The sequence below is a fragment of the Muntiacus reevesi genome, chromosome 14, assembly GCF_963930625.1.
Source record: "Muntiacus reevesi chromosome 14, mMunRee1.1, whole genome shotgun sequence".
NCBI lineage: Eukaryota > Metazoa > Chordata > Mammalia > Artiodactyla > Cervidae > Muntiacus > Muntiacus reevesi.
In genome coordinates this window covers 31,595,702-31,619,342 of record NC_089262.1, presented here as the reverse complement: position 1 = coordinate 31,619,342, position 23,641 = coordinate 31,595,702, and the positions used below count along the sequence as shown (strand labels likewise).

The 23,641-nt window shown below is 39.5% G+C and overlaps 1 protein-coding gene across 3 annotated transcripts in view; it reads left to right on the top strand.

Moving 5' to 3' along the window:
• Window positions 1–520: 520 nt before the first annotated feature.
• The window catches only part of RANBP3L (RAN binding protein 3 like), a 59,850-nt gene continuing 36,729 nt past the window's right edge, over window positions 521–23,641 (top strand). For all 3 annotated transcript variants that reach the window (XM_065905581.1, XM_065905580.1, XM_065905579.1), the window contains exon 1: window positions 521–611. In XM_065905581.1, coding sequence (XP_065761653.1) covers window positions 521–611 — 91 coding nt within the window. The remainder of the gene's footprint in view (window positions 612–23,641) is intronic.

Here is a 23,641-nt window from a genome sequence, read left to right as displayed (position 1 = left end):
CCTCCCTTAAGAACTGTTCACTTTCAGCTGTCACAGAGGGTAACTCAGACCAGGCTTAGAAATCACTTGATTTAGCTCAGCAGCACTTTTTTTCTCCTTTGTGTATGTGTTACTCTGCAGTCATCTCTAAATACTCAGGACATTAGATTCACATCGGCAGAAGGAGTCAATAATTGAGAGACTATAATCTGTTAGAAAAAGGGTTACTTTGCAGGATTTTACACTGTAAGGGGGGAAGTTCCAATGTGCTTTGAAATGAAAGAAGAATTAATTGTGCTTTTATCCAAATGAATTGGCATTTTTATGTGTAGGAGAAGCTACAAGTTGGTAAATATTTATTTCAAGAATCATGACTATGAAGCACTTGGAAATGCATTAGAGAAGTAAATGCTTTTCCAGGCAAGGACAGGATCTGCTTGTACCTCTGTAGTTGTGGGTAACGTGTGAACACCGTTCTTGGTGACGGGCCAAGGGAAGGGATACCCTACTATCCTGGAGCCACAGCCATACAGCCAGTACCATGTCTACCATACAAAGAAGAGGCAGCAGCCACCTAGTCAACAGTTTGCACACCTGTAGACTGAAGCTTCCAGAGGAACAGCAACATCAAGGTGAGTCAGTCAAGCTAATGGGTGGTATGTTTTGTGACCTCCTGTCCATTTGCATTCTTGGAAGGATGGCGAGCTGGGGAAGTACCTGTTGTGAATCTCTGTTGTGAAATGCTTTGCAATCTTCCATTTTTAAATTCTAAGAATTGACATAACAGTGATGCCTAAGGGTGAGTTTACTTGTATTCACTCTTGGTTTTTAAAGGGCTACAGAAGACCATAGAAAATGCCTAGTCCTTGGAGTTGTCATTCTGAAATGTATGTGGTTACATTTCCAACCACTGTCATTTTTCTAGAGTATTCTGGATTTTGTGTAATTCAAAACACCTATCTAGGTAAGGCTGAATCAGCTACAGGGGGAATCTGCTAAGAATGGCTTTAAGTTAGTCTGGACATTCTCCCTTGTCCAACCACTAATGGTACCCTTTGGGATTAAGAGGCCAGTCTTGTATCAATCTCTGGCTCATTCATTTATGGGTGAAATAAATGCATTCTTGGATCTTTCCCTCTTATGGCTCTGGAACAGATGAAGACAGACAGGGGAAAGTGTCACATTTCACAAGATGGGCACTCATTCAGACTGAACTGTCTACCTTGCAGCCATTTTCACTATCAGTCTTAAAACTTCAGGTCCACTGCTAAGCCAGCTGCATCAGTTAGCAGCAGACGGTTGACATGAATAGACAGGATGATCCCTCAGTCCATTCTGTCAGGGACACCAGGGACAGCTGTAGAAAAGGCTGGGTGTCATGGATGACATCACCATCCAGATGTTAAGGATTTACCCCAGGTATTTCTAACTTCTCAATACCCTCCCAGGCAGACGATCTGGCTACAAGCTCTTTCTTTTTCTATAGACACAGTTTTAGATTTCGGTAGCATGAAGTGTGCTGTCTGAAGGGCTGAAACTTCCCACTTTTAAGGTGGCATCTGTGTGCTAGCATTCATGTGAACGTGTCAAACTACCTTCCTGCTTCAGTCTCTGGACTTCATGCTCTCCAAGGCTTAGCACAGTGTGGGTAGAAAATACTCCATATTAAATGAAAATAGCAAAAAATGTTAAGACCCTTATGAACCATCATGACTTGTATAAATCATTTTGAACTAACTGCCTTAGAATGTAAAGTCCTAGGATGTGCCAGGGTTTAATCATAGCACTGTAAAATGTACTTGCTCCTCTATTAATGGACAATTCTAATTCATTTTAAGTTTTTTAGTTTGCTATTCATTTTGTTTGAAATGTTGAAAGCTACCTTCCACCTCTCGCAATTGTTAATGTAATATTTACTACAGAAATCTTGCTAGGGGAAGCGTAAAGGAGATGGTAAAAATCACCTACGAAAATTACCACCTAAACAGATGCTATTAACATTTTAATGTATGTCTTCTAGCCACTCTTCTATGCACATGTACAGATTATTCTTTTACTTAATTTTTAAAGCAAATATAGACTTATTTTGTACATAGAGTTTGCAAACTATTTTTTAACTCAACAATTGAGTATTAACAAATTCCCATGTCATCATATATTCTTTTACAACCTTATTTTTAACAGTTGCATACTATTCCTTCACATGAGTATAGTTAAATTATTTCAGGTAATTCACTACTGCTGGATAGTTCAGTGATTTCTAATTTTTCACTATTACAAGCAACACTTGTTTAACATACACTAATGGATAAATTGTTGCTGATATGAGATTATTCTCTTGGAAAACATTTTCAGAAGTGGAATTTTGGGGTCAAATGATATGCATACTTTTAAAGATTTTTTTTGGGAGGGGGATAAATGGCCTTCTATTCAGCAGTATAGAGATATAGTCTCAGTAATACTGGGTATTATTTTCAAGTTGTTTTTTCCAATTTTGTAAGTGGAAAATAGTATCCCACTGTTGTTTTTATTTAAGGCAGACTGTCTTGATGGTCTCCCCCTTACTGGCCATATCCAGAGCAGCCTGGAAATATCACTGTGATGACATAATTCCCAAAATATCAACAAGATTAGAAGTCTGGTCTCATTTCTCAGACCAAAGCTTTTGCCTAGAATGTTTTGAAAGCAACCATATTCTTCCACAACTGAGTCTCAAAATATCTGCCCACATAAACCACAATCCATAAAGTTGTGAAACATGCTAGTTCAATTCAGACTGGCCATTGACTGCTACAAGAAATGTCATCTAGAGATCTGCGTTGACAAGTGACACTGGGCAGAGTTTGCCTTCCAGTTATAGCTCTGGAGTTTATAAGCATTTATTCAGTGTAATGGTTCTGACTTTTCCATCAAGCTATATTTGTACCTTGTTATTAAGCAAAGTTCAGCAAAGGCCCAAGGAAGCAAAGCCATTTGTTTCAGAGTGAGGGCTGGCTGTGGATTTATTCGCTGAGGTATTCTGAGTGTGTGGCTTTGGCCTATCCCAGCCAAACTAAGATTCCAGCATACAGACCAGGACTAATGGACCTTTAACTCATCAGCAGCATGAGCAAATTCAACACAGATGCACTTTGCAATAATCCTCCATGCTAGAGGCTAAGTAAGTTCTTTATGTTAAGTCTAAGGTATTCAATGCTTTCCACCTAGTTACTCACGAAATGTGCTTTTTGGGTGATCACATAAATAAAGTCACCTATCCTTCAGCAGCTATCTGGACAATGACTATCAAAACACTGTGCCAGATGCTAGGTAAGTACGCTGAATTAAGCTAACTAAGCCACGTGCTTTCCTGTCCACATAGACTTTATTTCCACTGTTTGGAAACAGGTGCTATACTAGTCCAGAAGGGAAGGCCAGAAAACTACTCTTTCTGCTGTTGGTTCTTCTGTGATAGTTCAGATCCATCTGTCTGTAACGTTCATGTGAGATCACATTTGTAGACATTAATTTATATGTCTGTAAAGACTCGACACAACGTTCAGTACACATTACATAGAGGAACTATGTTTTACAATGCTTTGAAATTCACAGAGTAGCATCACAGACATTATTTAATTATACATGTGTGTATATATATAAACGTATGTATACATGTATGTACTGTGTCTGTATACCCGCAGGCATGTGTGCCTCTGTGTGTGTACACATGTATGTCTACATCTTATTGTACTGTTTCTCTGGAGAACCTTGACTAATACACTCCCTCACCTGATTATCATGAGAATTAATTAAGATAAAGTCTGTGAAACTGCCTTGTTAACCTCAAAGCATGTACATATATACATACTCTACATGTATATGCTGTGCTATGCCTAGTCGCTCAGTCATGTCTGACTCTTTGCGACTCCATGGACTATAGCCTGCCAAGCTCCTCTGTCCATGGGGATTCTCCAGGCAAGAATACTGGACTGAATCCCTCCTCCAGAGGATCTTCCCAATCCAGGGATCGAACCCAGGTCTCCCACATTGCAGGCAGATTCTTTACTGTCTCAGCCACTGGGGAAGCCCCTATATGTATATATGTGTGTGTATATTAGTATATGTGTGTGTGTGTGTTAGTTGCTCACTTGTGTCCAACTCTGAGACACCATAGACTGTAGCCCACAGTGCTCATCTGTCAGTGGAATTCTCCAGACCAGAATACCGGCGTGGGTAACCTTTCCCTTCTACAGGGGATCTTCCTGAACCAAGGATTCCTGCGTTGCAGGGTCTCCTGCGTGGCAGGCAGATTCTTTACTAACTGAGCCATCAGGGAAGCCCCATCAATCAATCTAGATGTAGATATAGATGGGTTTCCTTGGTGACTCAGCTGGTAAAGAATCCGCCTGCAGTGTGGGAGACCTGGATTTGATCCCTGGGTTGGGAAGATACCCTGGAGAAGGGAAAGGCTACCCACTCCAGTATTTCAGCCTGGAGAATTCTATGGACTGTATAGTCCATGGGGTCGCAAAGAGCCAGACACGACTGAGCAACTTCCACTTTGTACTTCTGTAGATGCAGATATAGATAAAGACACAGATATAGAAAGAGGAAGAGAGTTTATTTTTAAGGGACTGATTCACACGAATATGGAGGCTGGCAAGTCAAAAGTCTGTTGTGTGGGTCAGCAGGTTGGAGACCAACGTGAGGATCCAACCAATGTTTCAGTTGAAGTCCAAAGGTTGTCTGCTGGCAGAATTCCCTCTTCCTCAAGAGATGTCAATCTTTTGGTTTAGTCAGGCTTTCAGCTGATTGGATGAGGCCCACCAAAATTATGGAGGGCAATCTACTTTACTCAAAATTCGCCAGTTTAAAAGTAAGTCTCATTCAAAACACTCTCACAGAAACATCTGGAATAACATCTGACCAACTATCTGGCATTGTGCTGCAGCCAAGTAGACACAAAATTAACTACAGGAAAGCATCATTATCCTCATTTTTAAAGATGTGGAAACTGAGAATCTTCAATGTCAAGTGATTTCTCCAAGGTCACCTGGTTATTAAAAGCTATGTTAAATGTAGTTTGCTCTATGTAGCTGTCTTATAAAATCCACAATTCCTAGTGTTACAATATTTAATTTTTTTCATTGGTCCACATTTGAAAACCTCTGCAGATCCAAGAGGCATTGGGATACCTCCTAATTTTCTTTGTATGTTCTGATACCAATTTTTTGACACCAGCAGGGTGTCCAACAATTTAGTTCAATTCTAACACTACCCAGAGTTAGCAAAAACATCAAGAGTTAGGGGCTCCGTCTCACAAGACTGCCACCCTTCAAATACTGGTTACAACTTTCAGGTATCTCCAAGATACTTACATTTCTGCCTGGCCCACTACACATTCAAGGTTTCTCACAACCCTCTCAGGTTTTCAAGTTTGCTAAAAAAATTCACAGAACTCAGGAGCGCTCTATACTCATGATTGCCATTTTATTACAAAGGATACAAATAAACGGCCAAATGAAGAGATACATAGGGCAAGGTTAGGAAAGTCCAGAGCAAAGGAATCTGGGTGCATCACTCTCCCAGGACATCAGTAAGTTCAATGACCAGGAAGCTCCACTGAGCTTGGTGTCTGGAGTTTTTATATAGGATTTCATAATGTGGGCATGGTTGATTACATTATTGAGCATTATTAAACTCAGTCTCCAGAAGATCTACATACATTTCTGTTTTCCTTTCACCAAAAAGGAACTTCAAAGAGACAGTTTTGTTCTATCCGCAAAGCCTTTAAAGTCACAGATTGGTATTAATAGAAACAAATATAGACCATTTAAAAATTATCAGAAAGGGGAAAACTCATATTCTATTCATTTGTCATGTTCAAACTCAAACCCAGGACAGAAATCTTTTCCATAATAAGCCTTCCTAATAGATGGCACATATGTGAGGATTTGGAAAATAAATGTAGTGACTTAAACTTCATTTTTCCCACCTAATACACATTAGGATGGCTATTATTTTAAAAAAAGAAAAAACAGATAATAGCAGTGTGGTTAAGAGTGGAGTAATTAGAATTTTTATGCTTTGTTGGTGGGAAAGTAAAATCATGCATCTGCTGTGGAAAAGAGTATGGTAGTTCCTTGAAATTTTAAAATAAAATTATCCTATGAATCAGAAATTCTACTTCTGGGTATATACCTCAAAGATGTGAAAGCAGGGACTCAAACAGATACTTGCTCACACAAGAGCCAAAAGGTATAGGCAGTCTATGTGTTCATCAACACATGAATGGATAAACAAAATACATACAGTGGATTATTCAGTTCAGTTCAGTTCAGTTCCTCAGTCATATCTGACTCTTTGTGACCCCATGGACTGTAGCACGTCAGGCTTCCCTGTCCATCACCAACTTCCGGAGCTTATTCAAACTCATGTCCATTGAGCTGGTGATGCCATCCAACCATCTCATCCTCTGTCATCCCCTTCTCCTCCTGCCTTCAATCTTTCCCAGCATCAGGGTCTTTCCCAATGAGTCAGTTCTTCACATTAGGTGGCCAAAGTATTGGAGTTTCAGCTTTAGCATCAGTCCTTCTAATCAGGACTGATTTCCTTTAGGATTGACTGGTTGGATCTCCCTGGAGTCCAAGAGACTCTCAAGAGTCTTCTCCAACACTGTAGTTCAAAAGTATCAATTCTTCGGTGCTCAGCTTTATTTATAGTTCAACTCTCATATCCATATATGACCACTGGAAAAACCATAGCTTTGACTAGACAGACCTTTGTTGGCAAAGTAACGTCTCTGTTTTTTAATATGCTGTCCAGGTTGGTCATAGCTTTTCTTCCAAGGAGGAAGCATCTTTTAATTTCATGGCTGCAGTCACCATCTGCAGTGATTTTGGAGACCCCCAAAATAAAGTCAGTCACTGTTTCCACTGTTTCCCCTTCTATTTGCCATGAAGTGATGGGACCAGATGCCATGATCTTAGTTTTCTGAATGTTGAGCTTTAAGCCAGCTTCTTCACTCTCCTCTTTCACTTTCATCAAGAGGCTTTTTAGTTCCTTTTCACTTTCTGCCATAAGGGTGGTATCATCTGCATATCTGAGGTTATTAATATTTCTCCTGGCAATCTCGATTCCAACTTGTGCTTCTTCCAGCCCACTGTTTCTCATGATGTACTCTGCATATAAGTTAAATAAGCAGGGTGACAATATACAGCCTTGACGTACTCCCTTCCCGATTTGGAACCAGTCCGTTGTTCCATGTCTGGTTCTAACTGTTGCTTCTTGACCTGCATACAGATTTCTCAAGAAGCGGATCAGGTGGTCTGGTATCCCCATCTCTTGAAGAATTTTCCACAGCTTGTTGTGATCCACACAGTCAAAGGCTTTGGTGTAGTCAATAAAGGAGAAGTAGATGTTTTTCTGGAACTCTCTTGCTTTTTCAATGATCCAACCACTGTTGGCAATTTGATCTCTGGTTCGTCTCCCTTTTCTAAATCTAGCTTAAACATCTGGAAGTTCATGGTTCACATACTGTGGAAGCCTGGCTTGGAGAATTTTCAGCATTACTTTGCTAGCGTGTGAAATGAGCGCAATTGTGTGGTAGTTTGAGCGTTTTTTGGCATTGCCTTTCTTTGAGATTCGAATGAAAACTGACCTTTTCCAGTCCTGTAGCCACTGCCGAGTTTTCCAAATTTACTGGCATCTTAAGTGCAGCACTTTCACAGCATTATCTTTTAGGATTTGAAGTAGCTCAAATGGAATTCCATCACCTCCCCTAGCTTTGTTCATCGTGAGGCTTGAGGCCCACTTGGCTTCATATTCCAGGATGTCTGGCTCTGGGTGAGTGATCACCCTATTGTGATTATCTGGGTTGTGAAGATCTTTTTTGTACAGTTCTTCTGTGTATTCTTGCCACCTCTTCTTAATATCTTCTGCTTCTGTTAGGTTCATACCATTTCTGTCCTTTACTGTGCCTATCTTTGCATGAAATATTCTCTTGGTATCTCTAATTTTCTTGAAGAGATCTCTAGTCTTTCCCATTCTATTGTTTTCCTCTATTTCTTTGCATTGATCACTGAGGAAGGCTTTCTTATCTCTCCTTGCTATTCTTTGGAACTCTGCATTCAAATGTGTATATCTTTCCTTTTCTCCTTTGCTTTTGGCTTCTCTTATTTTCTCAGCTATTTGTAAATCCTCCTCAGATAACCATTTTGCCTTTTTGCTTTTCTTCTTTCTTGGGGATGGTCTTAATCACTACCTCCTGTACAATGTCACTAACCTCTGTTCACAGTTCTTCAGGTACTCTATCAGATATAATCCCTTGAATCTGTTTGTCACTTCCACTGTATAATCATAAGGGTTTTGATTTAGGTCATACCTGAGTGGTCTAGTGGTTTTCCATACTTTCTTCAATTTCAGTCTGAATTTTGCAATAAGGAGTTCATGATCTGAGTCACAATCAACTCCCAGTCTTGTTTTTGCTGACTGTATAGAGTTTCCCCATCTTTGGCTGCAAAGAATATAATCAATCTGATTTTGGTATTGACTATCTGGTGATGTCCATGTGTAGTCTTCTCTTGTGCTGTTGGATTATTGTGGATTATTATTGTCATTGTGTATTATTATTATTGTCGATTATTATATAAGGTTGTGGACTATTCAGACTGAAAGGGGAAGCAAATTCTGATACTTGCTACCATATAGATGATTCTTGAGGATATTATGCTAAGTGAAATAAGCCAGTCACAAAAAGACAAATACTGTATGATTCCACTAATATGAGATTTGTAGAGTTGTTTAAATTCATAAAGACATAAAGTAGAATAGGAATTGCCAGAGGCTTGGGCAGTGGCAGGAGGACGGGTTAGCAGGAAGTCACTGAACTGAACTGATCATCATTAAGGACAGTCTCAACTTTGCAAGGTGAAAGAGTTCTGGAGATTGATTACACAACAATGTGAAAAAAGTTAAAACTACTGTACTATATACTTAAAACCAGTTAAGATGGTGCATTTTATGGTATGTGTATTTTGCCACAATTTTTTTAAAAAACTATGACTTTTCAAAGCCATCCCTAATTACATTTCTGAAGTTAGACTTTAAAAAAAAGTAAGTAAAAATAAACAAACAAAAAAACCTCATTTTTCTACTTCTAAAACCAAAGTTAGGGGGAAATATTCCACTTCCCGAAAGTTATTTCTTTGAAAACATTAATATAGCTAATAAAATCCTAACTAGATTTATCAATAAGAAAGAGACAAAAACATATCAGGAATGATATAGAATGTCCTTATAGGTCCTTCAAATATTAGAAGGATAATAAGGGGGTATTATAAACAACCCTGTGCCAAAAAGATGCAGAAAAAAATAAACAAAATTCAACATCAACTCATGTAAAAATTTTAAAAGGATTTAAATGGGAAGGAATTTCCTCAACCAAATAAAGAACTTTACAAAAACCAACAGCTAACATCATACTTTTAAGAGAAAGGCTGAACACCTTCCTGCTAAAATCAGAAGAAAACAAAGATACCCATTGTAATCCCTTCTACTCATCATCAGACTGAAGGTCCTAGACAGTGTACTAAGCTAAAAAGAAAACAAAGGCTTATATATTGGAAAGAAAGAGATAAAATATTTTTTATTCACAGACATGTGATAGTCTATGTAGAAAAATCCTTGTGAAGCTACCTCTACCCCCGAAAATACTAGAATAATTGAGTAAATGAAGTCACAGGATAACAGGATAAAAAGTCAGTATTTCTATATATTAGCCAAGAATAATTGGCTAAAAAAGGAATAATTGGCTAAACTTTGGTTGTCTGCAGAGAGATGAAATTGCAGATAAAGATTTGTGCATGTGTGCTTTTATAAGCCGGGAATGGATAAGACATATGCCAGTGCCACAGACTATAAGGTTCTGTTTGTTCCATAAGACCAACTTTGCTTTAGGGACCTTCATTCTCAGTTTTTGTCATTAGGTGCCACTTTTCTTTTTGAAAATTGAGTAAGCTAAAATTAATTAGTAGAAGTGATTGTTTTGACAGTGGGGTGAAGCAAAGTGGGTTTAGAGGAATTTGTGAAAAACAAAGATAAGGAAAGAAAAAAGAGAAAACAAATTTTACCAAAAAAAGACCATAATAGATGCAGCAAACTTCTTTCTGTAATTGTGAACATTTCTCATGTTTTAAGCCTAAAGCTCAAGATATGGTTCGTTACCTTGTTTGTGTGACTCTACTTATATGAGGTGTAACTAGGATCTGACCTGGTGTACTCAGGTCCACAGAATCAGACAGTAGAACAGTGGTTACCAAGGGCTGGTGGGGGCAGTGGAATGGGGACTTTGTGTTTAACAGATATGAAATCTCAATTTGGGGTGCTGAAAAATTTCTTGAGATGTATGGTGGTGATAATAATATATTTTGAAAATACCTAATGCCACTGAAATGTATTTAAAATGACTAAGATGGTAAAATTTATGTTATGCATAATTTCCCACCATAAAAATGCTTTTAAAAAAGATGTCACATAATTGTAATATTTCATCTGATCCTTTTATCTTGACTTGTCATAATAGCTCAATGATCATAAAAGCTTGAAGGAAAGAAAATGAATACATGTAAAAGATTTTTCTCAGTTTTTTTGTTTGTTTTAAAAACGTTTGCAAGTCATATGCATTTGAAAAGTGGGAGGTTTTTCTCCTGTGATCTTCTTTAGCATGATGATCAAATGTTTCTGGGAAGATTTACAAATTGCTACCTGGCCTTCACTTCTCTAAACTAGTTCTGATACAGTGCAGTGAGGCCTTAAGTGCTGAACCACCCGCAGGCAGAACGCAATATTTCTGCTCCATTTCTGTGCCCGAGGGCTCACAAGGCACTTCAGTTCTCACCAGGGGAAGGTGAGGGTGAGTCCTGACCTCGGGGGTCGCTTCTGCCAGTTCCCAGGAGGAGAATGGGGTCGGAGACGTCCAGGTTTGTGAGCGGGCTGGGTGGCAGCTCTGCTCCTTTCTTCCTGCTAGGCCTCCGAGGTCTTGTTCTCAGTGGAATAAGATCCATTTATTCCTGTGAAGCCGGAAAACAACGAGCCTTTTCTCCTGCTAGCTCAAAGGCTCAGGGCAAAGAGACGTACGCTTAAGGAAAAGAGTTTGGGTATTGTAAGAAGTTGCAGTCAAGCCTCTCTATGGGGGGATTTAAAAATAGGGTGCTTCTGTACTGAAGAGGAACAGCTTAATTTATCTGGATTCAATCTATGAAGTGGCATTTCAGCTATGTTGACTTATTAATAGTCTTTGTGAAGAGTGATTTAATTACTACTAATATGGTATTTTGTGTCAAAATCACCTATTCAATTTTAGCAGAGCAGCGAACACTAGAGAATTACTTAAAATTAACAGACACCATTTTAAACCTGTACAATACTTATCTTCAACATGCCATGAAACCCAGACTATATTTCCATTCCCTCCTCCCTCAGCAAAATGGAGAGACCCACTTCTAACATATGGAAGCATTTTCACACTGCAAGTTATTCTGAGGGGAAAAGATGTGATTTATAAATGCTGTCAAATGCAATATGTATTTCCAAATGGCTCTGAGTGGACTAGGAACAGCGCAGGACACGTTCTGCATCTTTATTACCCCATGGGCACAAAGGAAGGAACGGTGGAGAGGAAGCGCCAACAGCCCTTTCTGGCATTGTCAGTCTAGAGGGTGCACATTTGTTGCTGACAAACATGTCCACGTCGTTGAAGATGACAGGTAACCTGATCACAAAAGCATACTTAGTTTATATTCTCTATGTAATACTTATAGATAAAATAACACCTTCAAATTATGGAGAAATTGGGTGTGTTTTGTCAAAAGTAATGCATTCTTCTGAGTCATTTTTGCCAGTGGCTGAAAATAAAGGTTTTTTTTTTTTTAATTTAGGTTTATTAAACCATGTTTATTAAAACATGGAGGTTTTAAATTGTTAGGCTCACCATGCCATTTGCCTGCCCATATTCTCGAACAACCCTCTTAAAAGTCAGAATACAAACAGAAAATGGTAAGAGTAAGTGAAGCATCTTGCATGTCTACAGATGGCAAAACAGAAGTGCAGGAAGATACACATAGTCTGGGATGACATATCAACCTGTCTCGTATAGAATACAGAAGCAGGAGGGCTACTGCAGCACAGGTACATCACAGCATCAGAAAAAAAACTGTGAGGTAGACGTTTAACTAAGCCAAGAGGGAGCCTTCCTTAGAGGAAAAACCATGAGGTTTGGAGTCTGCTCTCAAGTATTTTGGGGCTTCCTGGTTGATGCTAGTAGTAAAGAACTTGCCTGCCAATGCAGGAGACATAAGAGACCCAAGTTCAATCCCTGGGTCAGAAAGATTCCCTGGAGAAGGGCATGGCAACCCACTCCAGTATTCTTACCTGGAAAATTCCATGGACAGAGGACCCTGATGGGCAATGGTCCATAGGATTGCAAAGAGTCGGACACGACTGAAGTGCCTTAGCACGCACACACACTCATGTGTTTTAGTCTAAGATTTCTAAGTACTAGCTGTGTGACCTTGTGTACCTTTTGTAATTCTGAAGCCTTAGCTCTCTCATGATCCAAGGGTCTAATAACTTACCTCTTGAGGATTATATCATGTAGTAAGAGCTGCAGTTTACTGAGCATTTCTCCCATGCCAAATACTGGGCTTAGCATTTTACCTACATTACCTCAATTAATCCTTACAACTTTGTCAAGTCTTACTATCCCTATTTAATTACAGATGAATAAATTTGGGCTCAGAGGGTCAAATGACCTGCCTTAGCTCACACAGTGAGTTGAGGAGATGGAATTTTAATTCAGTCTGGTTTTTGGCAAAGTTTAGGTTTTTAAAACACACTTCCTGCCACTGGTAGTCATTTACTTAGTCACCAAAGATTAATATATTTAATGATATTTTATAACAGTTGAAGTGTGATGCAAATATACATTTTCTCATTACACAAATGCATAAAAGAAGCACCATGGGAGATCAGCAAGGTCTAACTTTTAGGTCATGTAAAGTTAAATATTTCAAAAGGCAAAAGGTTAAAAAATAGTCATGATATGCATAAGCATGCCATATGGTACTGTTTTAAAAAGAAAGAAATAATTCGAAGAGTCATGTTTGACAGTGAAACAATAGTAAAATTTAATGGAGTATGCTGTGTAGGCTGTTGAAAACATCTGTTGGAAAACAAGAAGGTCGTGAAAACGTTCAATTCACTGATCATTCCCCAGTATAAAGCACACTGCACATGACAACCATGTCTTTTGGGATCCATTACAGAACTCTCAAAAATATAAAGCCAGTTTCTTCCATCATCACTGTGTTTTGATCAACAGTGATATCGCCAGATGCTCTGTATCAAATGACTTAATGAAAGTTCTCTGTTTTTTAAAATCTGTGAACTTCCATATTTATGAGACATTATGCATGCATGTTTAGTCGTGTCCAACTCTTTGTGACCCAATGGACTGTAGCCCGCCAGGCTCCTCTGTCCAGGCAAGAATTGTGGAGTGATTTGCCACTTCCTTCTCCAGGGGAGCGTCCCGACCCAGGGATCGATCTTATGTCTCCCGCATCTTCTGCACTGCAGATGGATCTTTTACCAGGGAAGCCCTATAATGACATTAGTGAAGTAAATGGTTTTAAGAAATGAGAGTTTGCCTTCAACTGAATTGTTTCTACTGCAAATTTCCATATTCTAAAATGCAAATGAAACCAAGTCACTGGCCATAGCCCACTGTCACCTATGACTGTTTTATAAACTAAGCAGAATGATTTGCTGTTAAGGTTAGGGTGAGGTGTTATTGGTCCCACCTCCAGAAGGGTAGCAAGGTCTCTGTGTGATACAGCCTCTGGTTCTTTTTGGTTCTGGCTCACATCAGATACTTTATTTTTATGTCTTTGTTTTTCAAAACTGATCTGTGTCAAGATTTTAGACCAACATACAAACCAGGCAAAAGGAGAAGGGGGTGGCAGAGGATGAGATGGTTAGATAGTACCATCAACTCAATGGACATGAGTTTGAACAAACTCTGGGAGGTAGTGAAGGACAGGAAAGCCTAGTGTGCTGCAGTCCATGGGGTGACAAAAAGTCAAACATGACTTAGTGACTGAACAACAGCAACAACACAAACCAGTGGAGAAAAGAGTCTAAAGTCTCTGGAATTTACAATGAATGGATCTCTTGAAGATTAGCAGCATAAGAAGCAGATGAATTCAGAAAGTGGGATGGATTAGACAAAGTTCTTGGTGGTAATGGTTGTTTTCAGTGGGTTGAGAGAGAGTTTTCTCATCTTCTTCTCCAATGTCCTTTTTAGAATGCCCCATTCTGAAAATGAGTCATTTATCAACGTGGTATTGATGAGAAAAAGAATAGCTTCCTTTGTTCTATTCTTTTTTTCTCAAGTGTGTGCTCACAATGAATCAAAAAGTGCTAGATTTCTTAGAGTAGGCAATTTATAACTCCATTTCCAACAAAAATCTAGAACAGTTCAAAAAATTCACAACTGGGTTGAAAAAAGTCAGTGTTTTCTCCTTTTACTTCATATAATAATATGCTCAGATGCTTAGTCGTGTCTGACTCTTTGCGACCCCATGGGCTGTAGCCTGCCAGTCTCCTCTGTTGGGTTCTCCAGGCAAGAATATTGGAGTGGGTAGCCATTTCCTTCCCCAGGTGATCTTCCCACCCAGGGATCAAACCTGGGTTTCCTGCATTGCAGGTGGATTCTTTACCAACTGAGCCACCAAGGAAGCTCCCTTTGACTTCATATACTGTACTTATTACAACATGCTTGCATTCATAGTACAATTGGCTATAACTTAAGCAGGGACGACCAGGCTGGAATTGTTCCAACAGCATCCATTTCTCTTGTGTCTCAAGTTGAGCTGGTGCTTTGTGAGGTTCAACTTGGCAATTTCTGGTATGAATCACCTGTTTCCCTCTGGGGTCCTGATTATTTTACCTTCAAGTCAGTCAGTACAAAGCATCTGATAAAGGAGAATCAAGAGTGTCCCATCATAGCTAACAATTACTGTGGCTTTACCATCTCCTTTTATAAAGACATATTTTAAAAAATATTTTGGTGGGTAATTTGTTATTCAGTCATGGCTTTTGCATTTTTACAGAGTTGCTCCATAGATAGCTAGAGATGAGTACAGAATGTCTTAGGTCTATAGTTCTGTCATGAATTGGCACAGATTCCTTTTTCTTTTGGGGCTGTAAGTTGTCATTTGTTCAAATTATCTTATAATAATTTATTTAATATTTATAGATTTGAAGCTTTTTCAAAATCAAGATTGTGATTCAGACCTTCTACATCTCTTCTTCCTGAGGTTCCATAGAGAGATTAAGATCACCTACCATAATTTATCTTTTTTCTACAAAATATTTTTTTTTACTTTATTTTTTTTATTTTATTTTTTGTTTTTCATTGGGTTTTGTCATACATTGATATGAATCAGCCATAGAGTTACACGTATTCCCCATCCCGATCCCCCCCTCCCACCTCCCTCTCCACCGGATTCCTCTGGGACTTCCCAGTGCCCCAGGCCCGAGCACTTGTCTCATGCATCCCACCTGGGCTGGTGACCTGTTTCACCATAGATAATATACATGCTGTTCTTTTGAAACATCCCACCCTCACCTTCTCCCACAGAGTCCAATAGTCTGTTCTGTACATCTGTGTCTCTTTTTCTGTTTTGCATATAGGGTTATCATTACCATCTTTCTAAATTCCGTATATATGTGTTAGTATGCTGTAATGTTCTTTATCTTTCTGGCTTACTTCACTCTGTATAATGGGCTCCAGTTTCATCCATCTCATTACAACTGATTCAAATGAATTCTTTTTAACGGCTGAGTAATATTCCATGGTGTATATGTACCACAGCTTCCTTATCCATTCATCTGCTGATGTGCATCTAGGTTGCTTCCATGTCCTGGCCATTATAAACAGTGCTGCGATGAACATTGGGGTGCACGTGTCTCTTTCAGATCTGGATTCCTCAGTGTGTATGCCCAGAAGTGGTATTGCTGGGTCATATGGCAGTTCTATTTCCAGTTTTTAAAGAAATCTCCACACTGTTTTCCATAGTGGCTGTACTAGTTTGCATTCACACCAACAGTGGAAGAGGGTTCCCTTTTCTCCACACCCTCTCCAGCGTTTATTGCTTGTAGACTTTTGGATAGCAGCCATCCTGACTGGCGTGTAATGGTACCTCATTGTGGTTTTGATTTGCATTTCTCTGATAATGAGTGATGTTGAGCATCTTTTCAAGTGTTTGTTAGCCATCTGTATGTCTTCTTTGGAGAAATGTGTGTTTAATTCTTTGGCCCATTTTTTGATTGGGTCATTTATTTTCTTTTTTCTACAAAATATTTTTATAGTTGAGGCTTTAGATGTTTTAAATTCCTGTTGAAAAATCTTTGTACTCTGGCAAAATGATGTAGTTTATGCTTTCAGGCTAAATTTTTGCTTTGCAGAAATAAGCATTTTAGCATTTTGGATATTTAATAAACCCAAGCCAAAATATTTTCTAAAAAAAGATTTCCTTTACTCAAATTTCATACATATTATTAAAACAGAAGAACGAAAATGCATCAGAGAGGAAATCATTCTTTGTTTCAAGCAGAATATCTGAATTACTGATTTCAATATCCTAACTACAGACATTTCTTTTTAGGTCTTCAGAGTAGCCCTTGACTTCATCTTATACTGAATCAAAGTAATCATAGCATGTGGTTTGAGTAGTAATTATTTTCTTATTCACTGTCAGGTTACTCAAAATGTCTGGAGGTTTAGCCACTAACTCCACAGAGTCTCCACTTCCATATTCCTAGATTTGGTCTCAGTGGGCAGACACCTAGAGGTGCTTGAGAGGACTTTTCCTCAAACATGAGCACAAACCAGCTGTGGATTTTGTAAAATGCAGATTCTGAGGCAGTAGGTCTGGGATGGGGCCCAAGAAACTGCATTTCTATCAAGTCCCGGTCAATGTTGCTGGTCTGTATGGACCATACTTTGAGGAGCAAGGACCTCTAAAACTATCAATGGACCATGACTATGGCCTGAATTCTGAAACTTCCTGATATTAAAAAATAAAAAGAAAGAGGAGTGCAACAAGGAGAAGTGAGCAGAAAACCAGGGATAAGAATAAGGTAATGAGTGAAAGGAAAAGGAAAGACCTTTGAGGAACAATGAGAAAATTTCCCTAGAGCTAACAGGGTAGCTAGGTGATGGCCGTGTCATAGGACTGGAGGGGAGGGGGGCAGGGATGCTAACTTTGAGAGTCTTCTGTGCAGACTGTGCTCTGACATATTGCCATATGTTTAGGCATGCATGTATCCATATGGATGTATATACCTGGATATGTGTAGGTGGTTTAGTCGCTCAGTCCTGTCTGACCTTGCAACTTCACGGACTGTAGCCCGCCAGACTCCTCTGTTCATGCGATTTCCCAGGCAAAAATATGGGAGTGGGTTGCCATTTCCTTCTCCAGGGGATCCTCCCAACCTAGGGATCTAACCCGAGTCTCCTGCTTTGCAGGCAGATTCTTTACTGACTGAGCCACCAGGGAAGCAGATATGTGTAGAGATGTGTGTGTATATGGCAGATGGATGGATAGAAATTCTGCCTTGCTTCAAAAAAGTTTGAAGAAGCTGTTCCAGGTAGTCATACACGCACACATGGCTTCACTCTTCATTCATAACAAGCCTTTGAAAATATATACCAAGAGAGATGAGAGAGCTAAGCCTTGTGAAAGTGAAGTCGCTCAGTCGTGTCTGACTCTTTGCGACCCCATGGACTGTAGTCTACCAGGCTCCTCCACCCATGGGATTTTCAAGGCAAGAGTACTGGAGTGGGTTGCTATTTTCTTCTCCAGGGGATCTTCCCAACCCAGGGATTGAACCCAGGTCTTCCACATTGTAGGCAGACGCTTTTACCATCTGAGCCACCAGGGATGTCCCTCTTTTTAAAGCACATCTCTAGGATTATCTGACTTCATAACTCCAAAATCCATGCTTTGAGCAGTCAAGAGAGCCAGACACGAGTGAAAGAGGAGAAGAGTACAGTGACATAAAGGACAGTACTGGAGCATGGGGTGAGACTGTGCACAGAAGAAATGAGAAAAGAGGATGTGGCAGAGACACGTGGGAAGATCCAGGAGGAAAGGGAGAGGAAAATGCAGGGCCCCAGTCCAAGTGGATAATTCCCCTAGTAGCAATTAGAGGTGACCCATTTGGCAATACCGAGTCTTCCCAGGGGTACTGCTGCCACTGTCTTTCCTGCCAAGATTGTTTCCACAACCTTTTCGGCCCTAGTTGCATTAGCCTGGTTCTATCCAATCTGGAGAACTGAATTTTCACCTTAACTAGTCTAAACTACCAAGCAAGATGAAGCAGTCTGCCAGATTCTAGGTGGGAGAAGCTACATAGCAGAAACCGGGGGCCCCTGGAGCTGCCTGCCCCCATGCCCACTGGGACTCTCAGCCAAAGGCACTCCATTCTGTCTCTTCCTTCTCTTCCAGATCTGCTTTTGGCTCAGTGGATACTTTCAAACCTCCTCCTTCGAGATGGCTGAAAATCCTCCACTTACTTTTCTACATGAAATAGCTTTATCAGAGACTGAGTGCTAATTAAACATATTGGGGTGGGGGGGATGGTAGGAACAAGACCTTACAACTCACCCAAAATTTGGGGGGAAATGATGGTACACATTAAAACGGGGAGAAAAGGAGTGTATATTTACTGTTAACACTGACGAAACATTACCTTAGAATCCTGAAGAACAAAGCTCCATCATTAGGCATCATGCACAAGATTGCATTCTTGTTTGGAGATGTGAAGGAGTGTTTTGAATGAAGGTGAAGGACAAGAACATAAAATGCCTTTCAATAGATTAGACAGCTTTATGAAGAGTAGATCTTTAGTCGTTCAGAGGTTTTTTTTATTGCACTCTGAACCCAGTGAATCAGTCTTGCTGACACGTTTATTTCCATATATTTCTATGCAAAGAATAGTTAGATCTAAGAAATAAGATACTGGATGCTTGTTAAGCAATATAACTCAGTAAGAAGTCTATCATTGGTCAGGAGCATGAGAATTGTCCTTCTATCATGGCTGTTTGACACTATGGTAGAAAAAAATTATTTTTAAACTTAGTTTTTCTTTTTCCAAAAGCCCTGGTTATATGAAGGTTAATACAAAGGACAGCTGTGAGTTGGATGCTGTTACTTCTGGGGACCCAGAAAAAAGGCAGAGAAAGGAGCAAGGAGGAGATTGCAACCACGTGATTTAAGGAACCAAATAGTCCTACAAGACTTTTCTAGAAAAAAATTGCAATCTCCTCCTTGCTCCTTTCTCTGCCTTTTTTTTTCTGGGTCCCCAGAAGTAACAGCATCCAATTCACAACTGTCTTTTGTATTAACCTTCATATAACCAGGCTTTTCTGATAACTCAGTTGGTAAAAATCTGCCTGCAATGCAGGAGACCCTGGTTCAGTTCCTGGGTTGGGAAGATCCCCTTGAGAAGGGATAGGCTACCCATTCTAGTATTCTTAGGCTTCCCTTGTGGCTCAGCTGGTAAAGAATCTGCCCTCAATGTGAGAGACCTGGGTTTGATCCCTGGGTTGGGAAGATCCCCTGGAGAAGAGAAAGGCTACCCACTCCAGTATTCTGGCCTATAACCAAGTACCAGGCATTTAGTGCTACCTCTTTATATTTATGCATCTATTTTTAATACCTCTTTTTAAAATTTTAATACCCCTTTATATTTATGTTTAGGTGCTAGTGGTTTGGAACTATGGAAGAATTTATGTTTCTTTCATAGATTTCTCTGACCCCTTCAACTACTACCACCACATGTACACTTTTCATTCCCCCATCTTCCCAAAATCATTATATTAGAAGTCTGATTACATCAATATTCAGTAATCATATCACTGCAACCATGTAATATATTTTGATTAATTTTCTTTTACTGCTCAACTTTTTGTTTCCTCTGGATTTAGTAATTGTGTCATAGTTTTGTTTTGTTTTCTCAGCTCTTCATGTACTAGTTGCCAGTCAATCCCCAAACTTTCAAATGATCTAAATATTATTTCAAAATATTCAGTTACTTGAGATATTCAACTGCTTTTAGTTCCATTTTTTTGGAGACTTCTTTTCTAGCATTTCTTCAGGGACCTCCCCCATGGTGGACTGATTTTTCTCTGCCATTGCCACCAAAACTGTGGTCGTCCTGGGCTATCCTCTCACCATTTTCCTAGAGGTTGCATTCATCTCTTCTTGGGTGGGTATCCCTGTTTCTTGGCTCCTTAGTTTACCAGCTCTTTTTGTAAAGCACATCCTTTAGAGGCATCCTGAGACTGGGTGTATATGGGATACATATTTTGAGAGTTTATCATTGGAAATGTTTTTATCATGTCATTATACTTACTCAATACTTTATATTAGCACATAGTTTTAGATTGGAAATCTTTTCCCTTCAGAGTGTTAAAAGCATTGCTCCTTTGATTTCTTATTTTAAAAAAATTTATTGGAATATAGTTGCTTTACAATGTGGTGTTAGTTGCTGCTGTAGAACAAAGTGAGTCAGCTATGCATCTATGTATATCCCCTCTTTTTTAATTTCCTTTGCATTTAAGTCACCACAGAGCCTTGAGTAGAGTTCCCTGTGCAGCACAGCAGGTTCTCACTAGTTACCTATTTCATACATAGTGTCAAGTGTTTCTCTGGAGAAGAGAATGGCAACCCACTCCAGTATTCTTGCCTGGAGAATCCCATGGACAGAGGAGCCTGGGGGCTATAGTCCATGGGGTCACAAAGAGTCGGACATGACTAGCGACTAACACTACTACTGTCCAGGGTTTATATGTCAATCCCAATCTACCAATTCATCCCATCCTCCTGCCTTTTCCCCTTGGTGTCCATACATATTCCTACATCTGTGTCTCTATTTCTGCTTTGTAAATAAAATCATCTATACCAATTTTTTACAGGATTGTTGTGACTCCGAAAGCCATTCTGACACCTGACTCTTTGTATGTGACTTTACTCCCTTTTCTGTTCCAATAGGACCTTTTCTTTGTAGTGTTCTAAGATTTCATAGGTCTCGTCCTGTCTTCATGTATTGTTCTAAGTATTGTATCAGCTCTTTCAAACTGGAAACTTAGGTCTTTTGATTTGGGGGAATTTTAACGATTTATCTGTTGATGATTTCATCCCATCTTTTTCCTTTGTTCTCTTTCTCTAGAGTTTCTATTCGGAGAAGGCAATGGTAACCCACTCCAGTACTTTTGCCTGGAGAACCCCATGGACGGAGGAACCTGGTAGGCTACAGTCCATGGGGTCGCTAAGAGTCAGATATGACTGAGCGACTTCCCTTTCACTTTTCACTTTCATGCACTGGAGAAGGAAATGGCAACCCACTCCAGTATTCTTGCCTGGAGAATCCCAGGGACAGAGGAGCCTGTAGGGCTGCTATCTATGGGGTCGCACAGAGTCGGACACGACTGATGTGACTTAGCAGCAGCAGCAGCAGCAGAGCTTCTATTAGGTATTGAAGTGGTTCTTGGATTGATCATCTGAGTTTTCTTATATATTCTCATATTTTTCATTTCTGTTCTTTTGCTCTGTTATCTGGGCTATTTACACAATTTTATTCTCCAAATCTATTGACTCTTAAGCCAGTATTGATTCTTTTGATATATATTTTAAAGTCTAAATTTCTAAAAGCTTATTCTTGCTCTGTGTTGCTTTTTCTAAAAAAATAGTATTCTGATTTTGCTTCATGGATGTTTCATATTTGTGAAGATATTAATTATATGCTTATTACACATATAACTTTAATATATATATTATATATGAAATAAATTATATACATATAATTTTATAAAATATACCTTAAGCTCTCTGTATAGTCTTTTCCCTCAAATTTCCTTTCCTCTAGTTCACTCACTCAATCACTGAATTTTTATGTCTGGTGACCCCTGATTACCTGCTTGTATTTAAGAAAGGGGCACTCACTAAAAAGCTCATTGGCGGCTATGTGCACTTGAATTGGGGACTCATCATCTGGTTTGATCTTTCACCAATAAATCCCTTTGTCAGTATCTTTTGTTCCTCTTCTTTGGGACTGGCCAGACTCTCCAGAGAAAAATCTTATAATTTCCTGCCTAAACGAAGTAAACCTGGCTGCCACTGTTCTGTGAGCTGAGTAGAGAGTGCTCAGAACTTTAATATTTTGTATGCATGATAGGCAGAATAACAACTCCCTAAAGATATCAATATCCCAATGCCCAGAACCTATAAATGTGTACCTTATATGGCAAAAGAAATCCAGTAGATGTTAAGGATCTGAGATGGGGGGATTATCTTAGATGATTTGCATAGGCACATTGCCTTCACAAAGGTCATAATAGGACAAAGCAGGAGGTGACTGTCAGAGTCCCAGAAGGAGATATGATAGTAGAAGCAGACACTGGAGTGATTCGGGGCCATAGGTCAAGATATGAGGCGGCCTCTAGAAGCTAGAAAAGCAAAGGACATGGAGTCTTTCCTGAACCTCCAGAAGGAACACAAACCTGCTGGCCCAGTGTAGACTTCTGGCCTCCAGAACTTTAAGATTATAAATTTGTATTGTTTTAAAGAACCAGACTTGTCCTAATTTGCTATAGCAACAGCAGGAAACTAACAGAGTATGTAAACTTTCACCTAATGCCCATCTTTTCATTACAGAACCTCCACTTTAAGCTTTTTCTGCTGTTTCATCTTTTCTAGGGAGGAACCCTTGAGTCTTCTGCTTGAGTGAGAGGGGGACAGTTGCCTGGTTCTCAAATAGACAAAACTACTTCCTATTTTCAGCCAGTCTTCACTTCTACTTCCAGAAATACTCAGTGATACCCATCCTTGGACTTTCAGTGGCTCTGTGGGGAGTCAGCCAGCTTGCCTCTTTAGTAGCCCCACAGCTGGCTTAAGGGTATCACTTATTCTTCTACTTTATAGCTTCCAAAATTCTGTCACCATTATTTGCCTTCAGTTTTCGTTGTCTTTGTAGTACCTCTCTTCCCTGCTCTCTGGTTCCCCAACCAAAAAAAAATTACCCAAGCCTTTATTATTGCTTCATTGTGATTTCTGACATAGTAGAGGTACATATGCATGATCAATCAACATTGACAAGGTTAAAAAAATGTCAAGTGCTATGATTTTATACTGATTTTTCCCTGGTGTGATACTGGATGGTATGTATTATATACTGAGAATATAACATTATGCTGGTAGAGTTGTAGGTATGTTAGAATGACCTGTGGGCGCTGAGAAAATGGTTTTATAGGAGGGCACTCTGGGTTTAAAGGCTTTTCTCACTTACTACTAGTGTGACTTTGAGCAAATTGCTTAACGGTGCCTCAGTTTCCTCATCTGAAAGTATCTGGAAACATGGTAGAAACCACATTTAATCCAAAAATAAATTTAAAGAATGAATTTAGGCAAGATGACAGATAAAAGTGTGTGGCCACAGTACTCCTCCATTGTGGAGCAGAAATACAAGTGAACTGAGATCTACTGAGTTATATAGATAGTACTTTCTGTGCCCCTCCTATGTGTAATAATAGGCTTCCCAGGTGGCTCAGTGGTAAAGAATC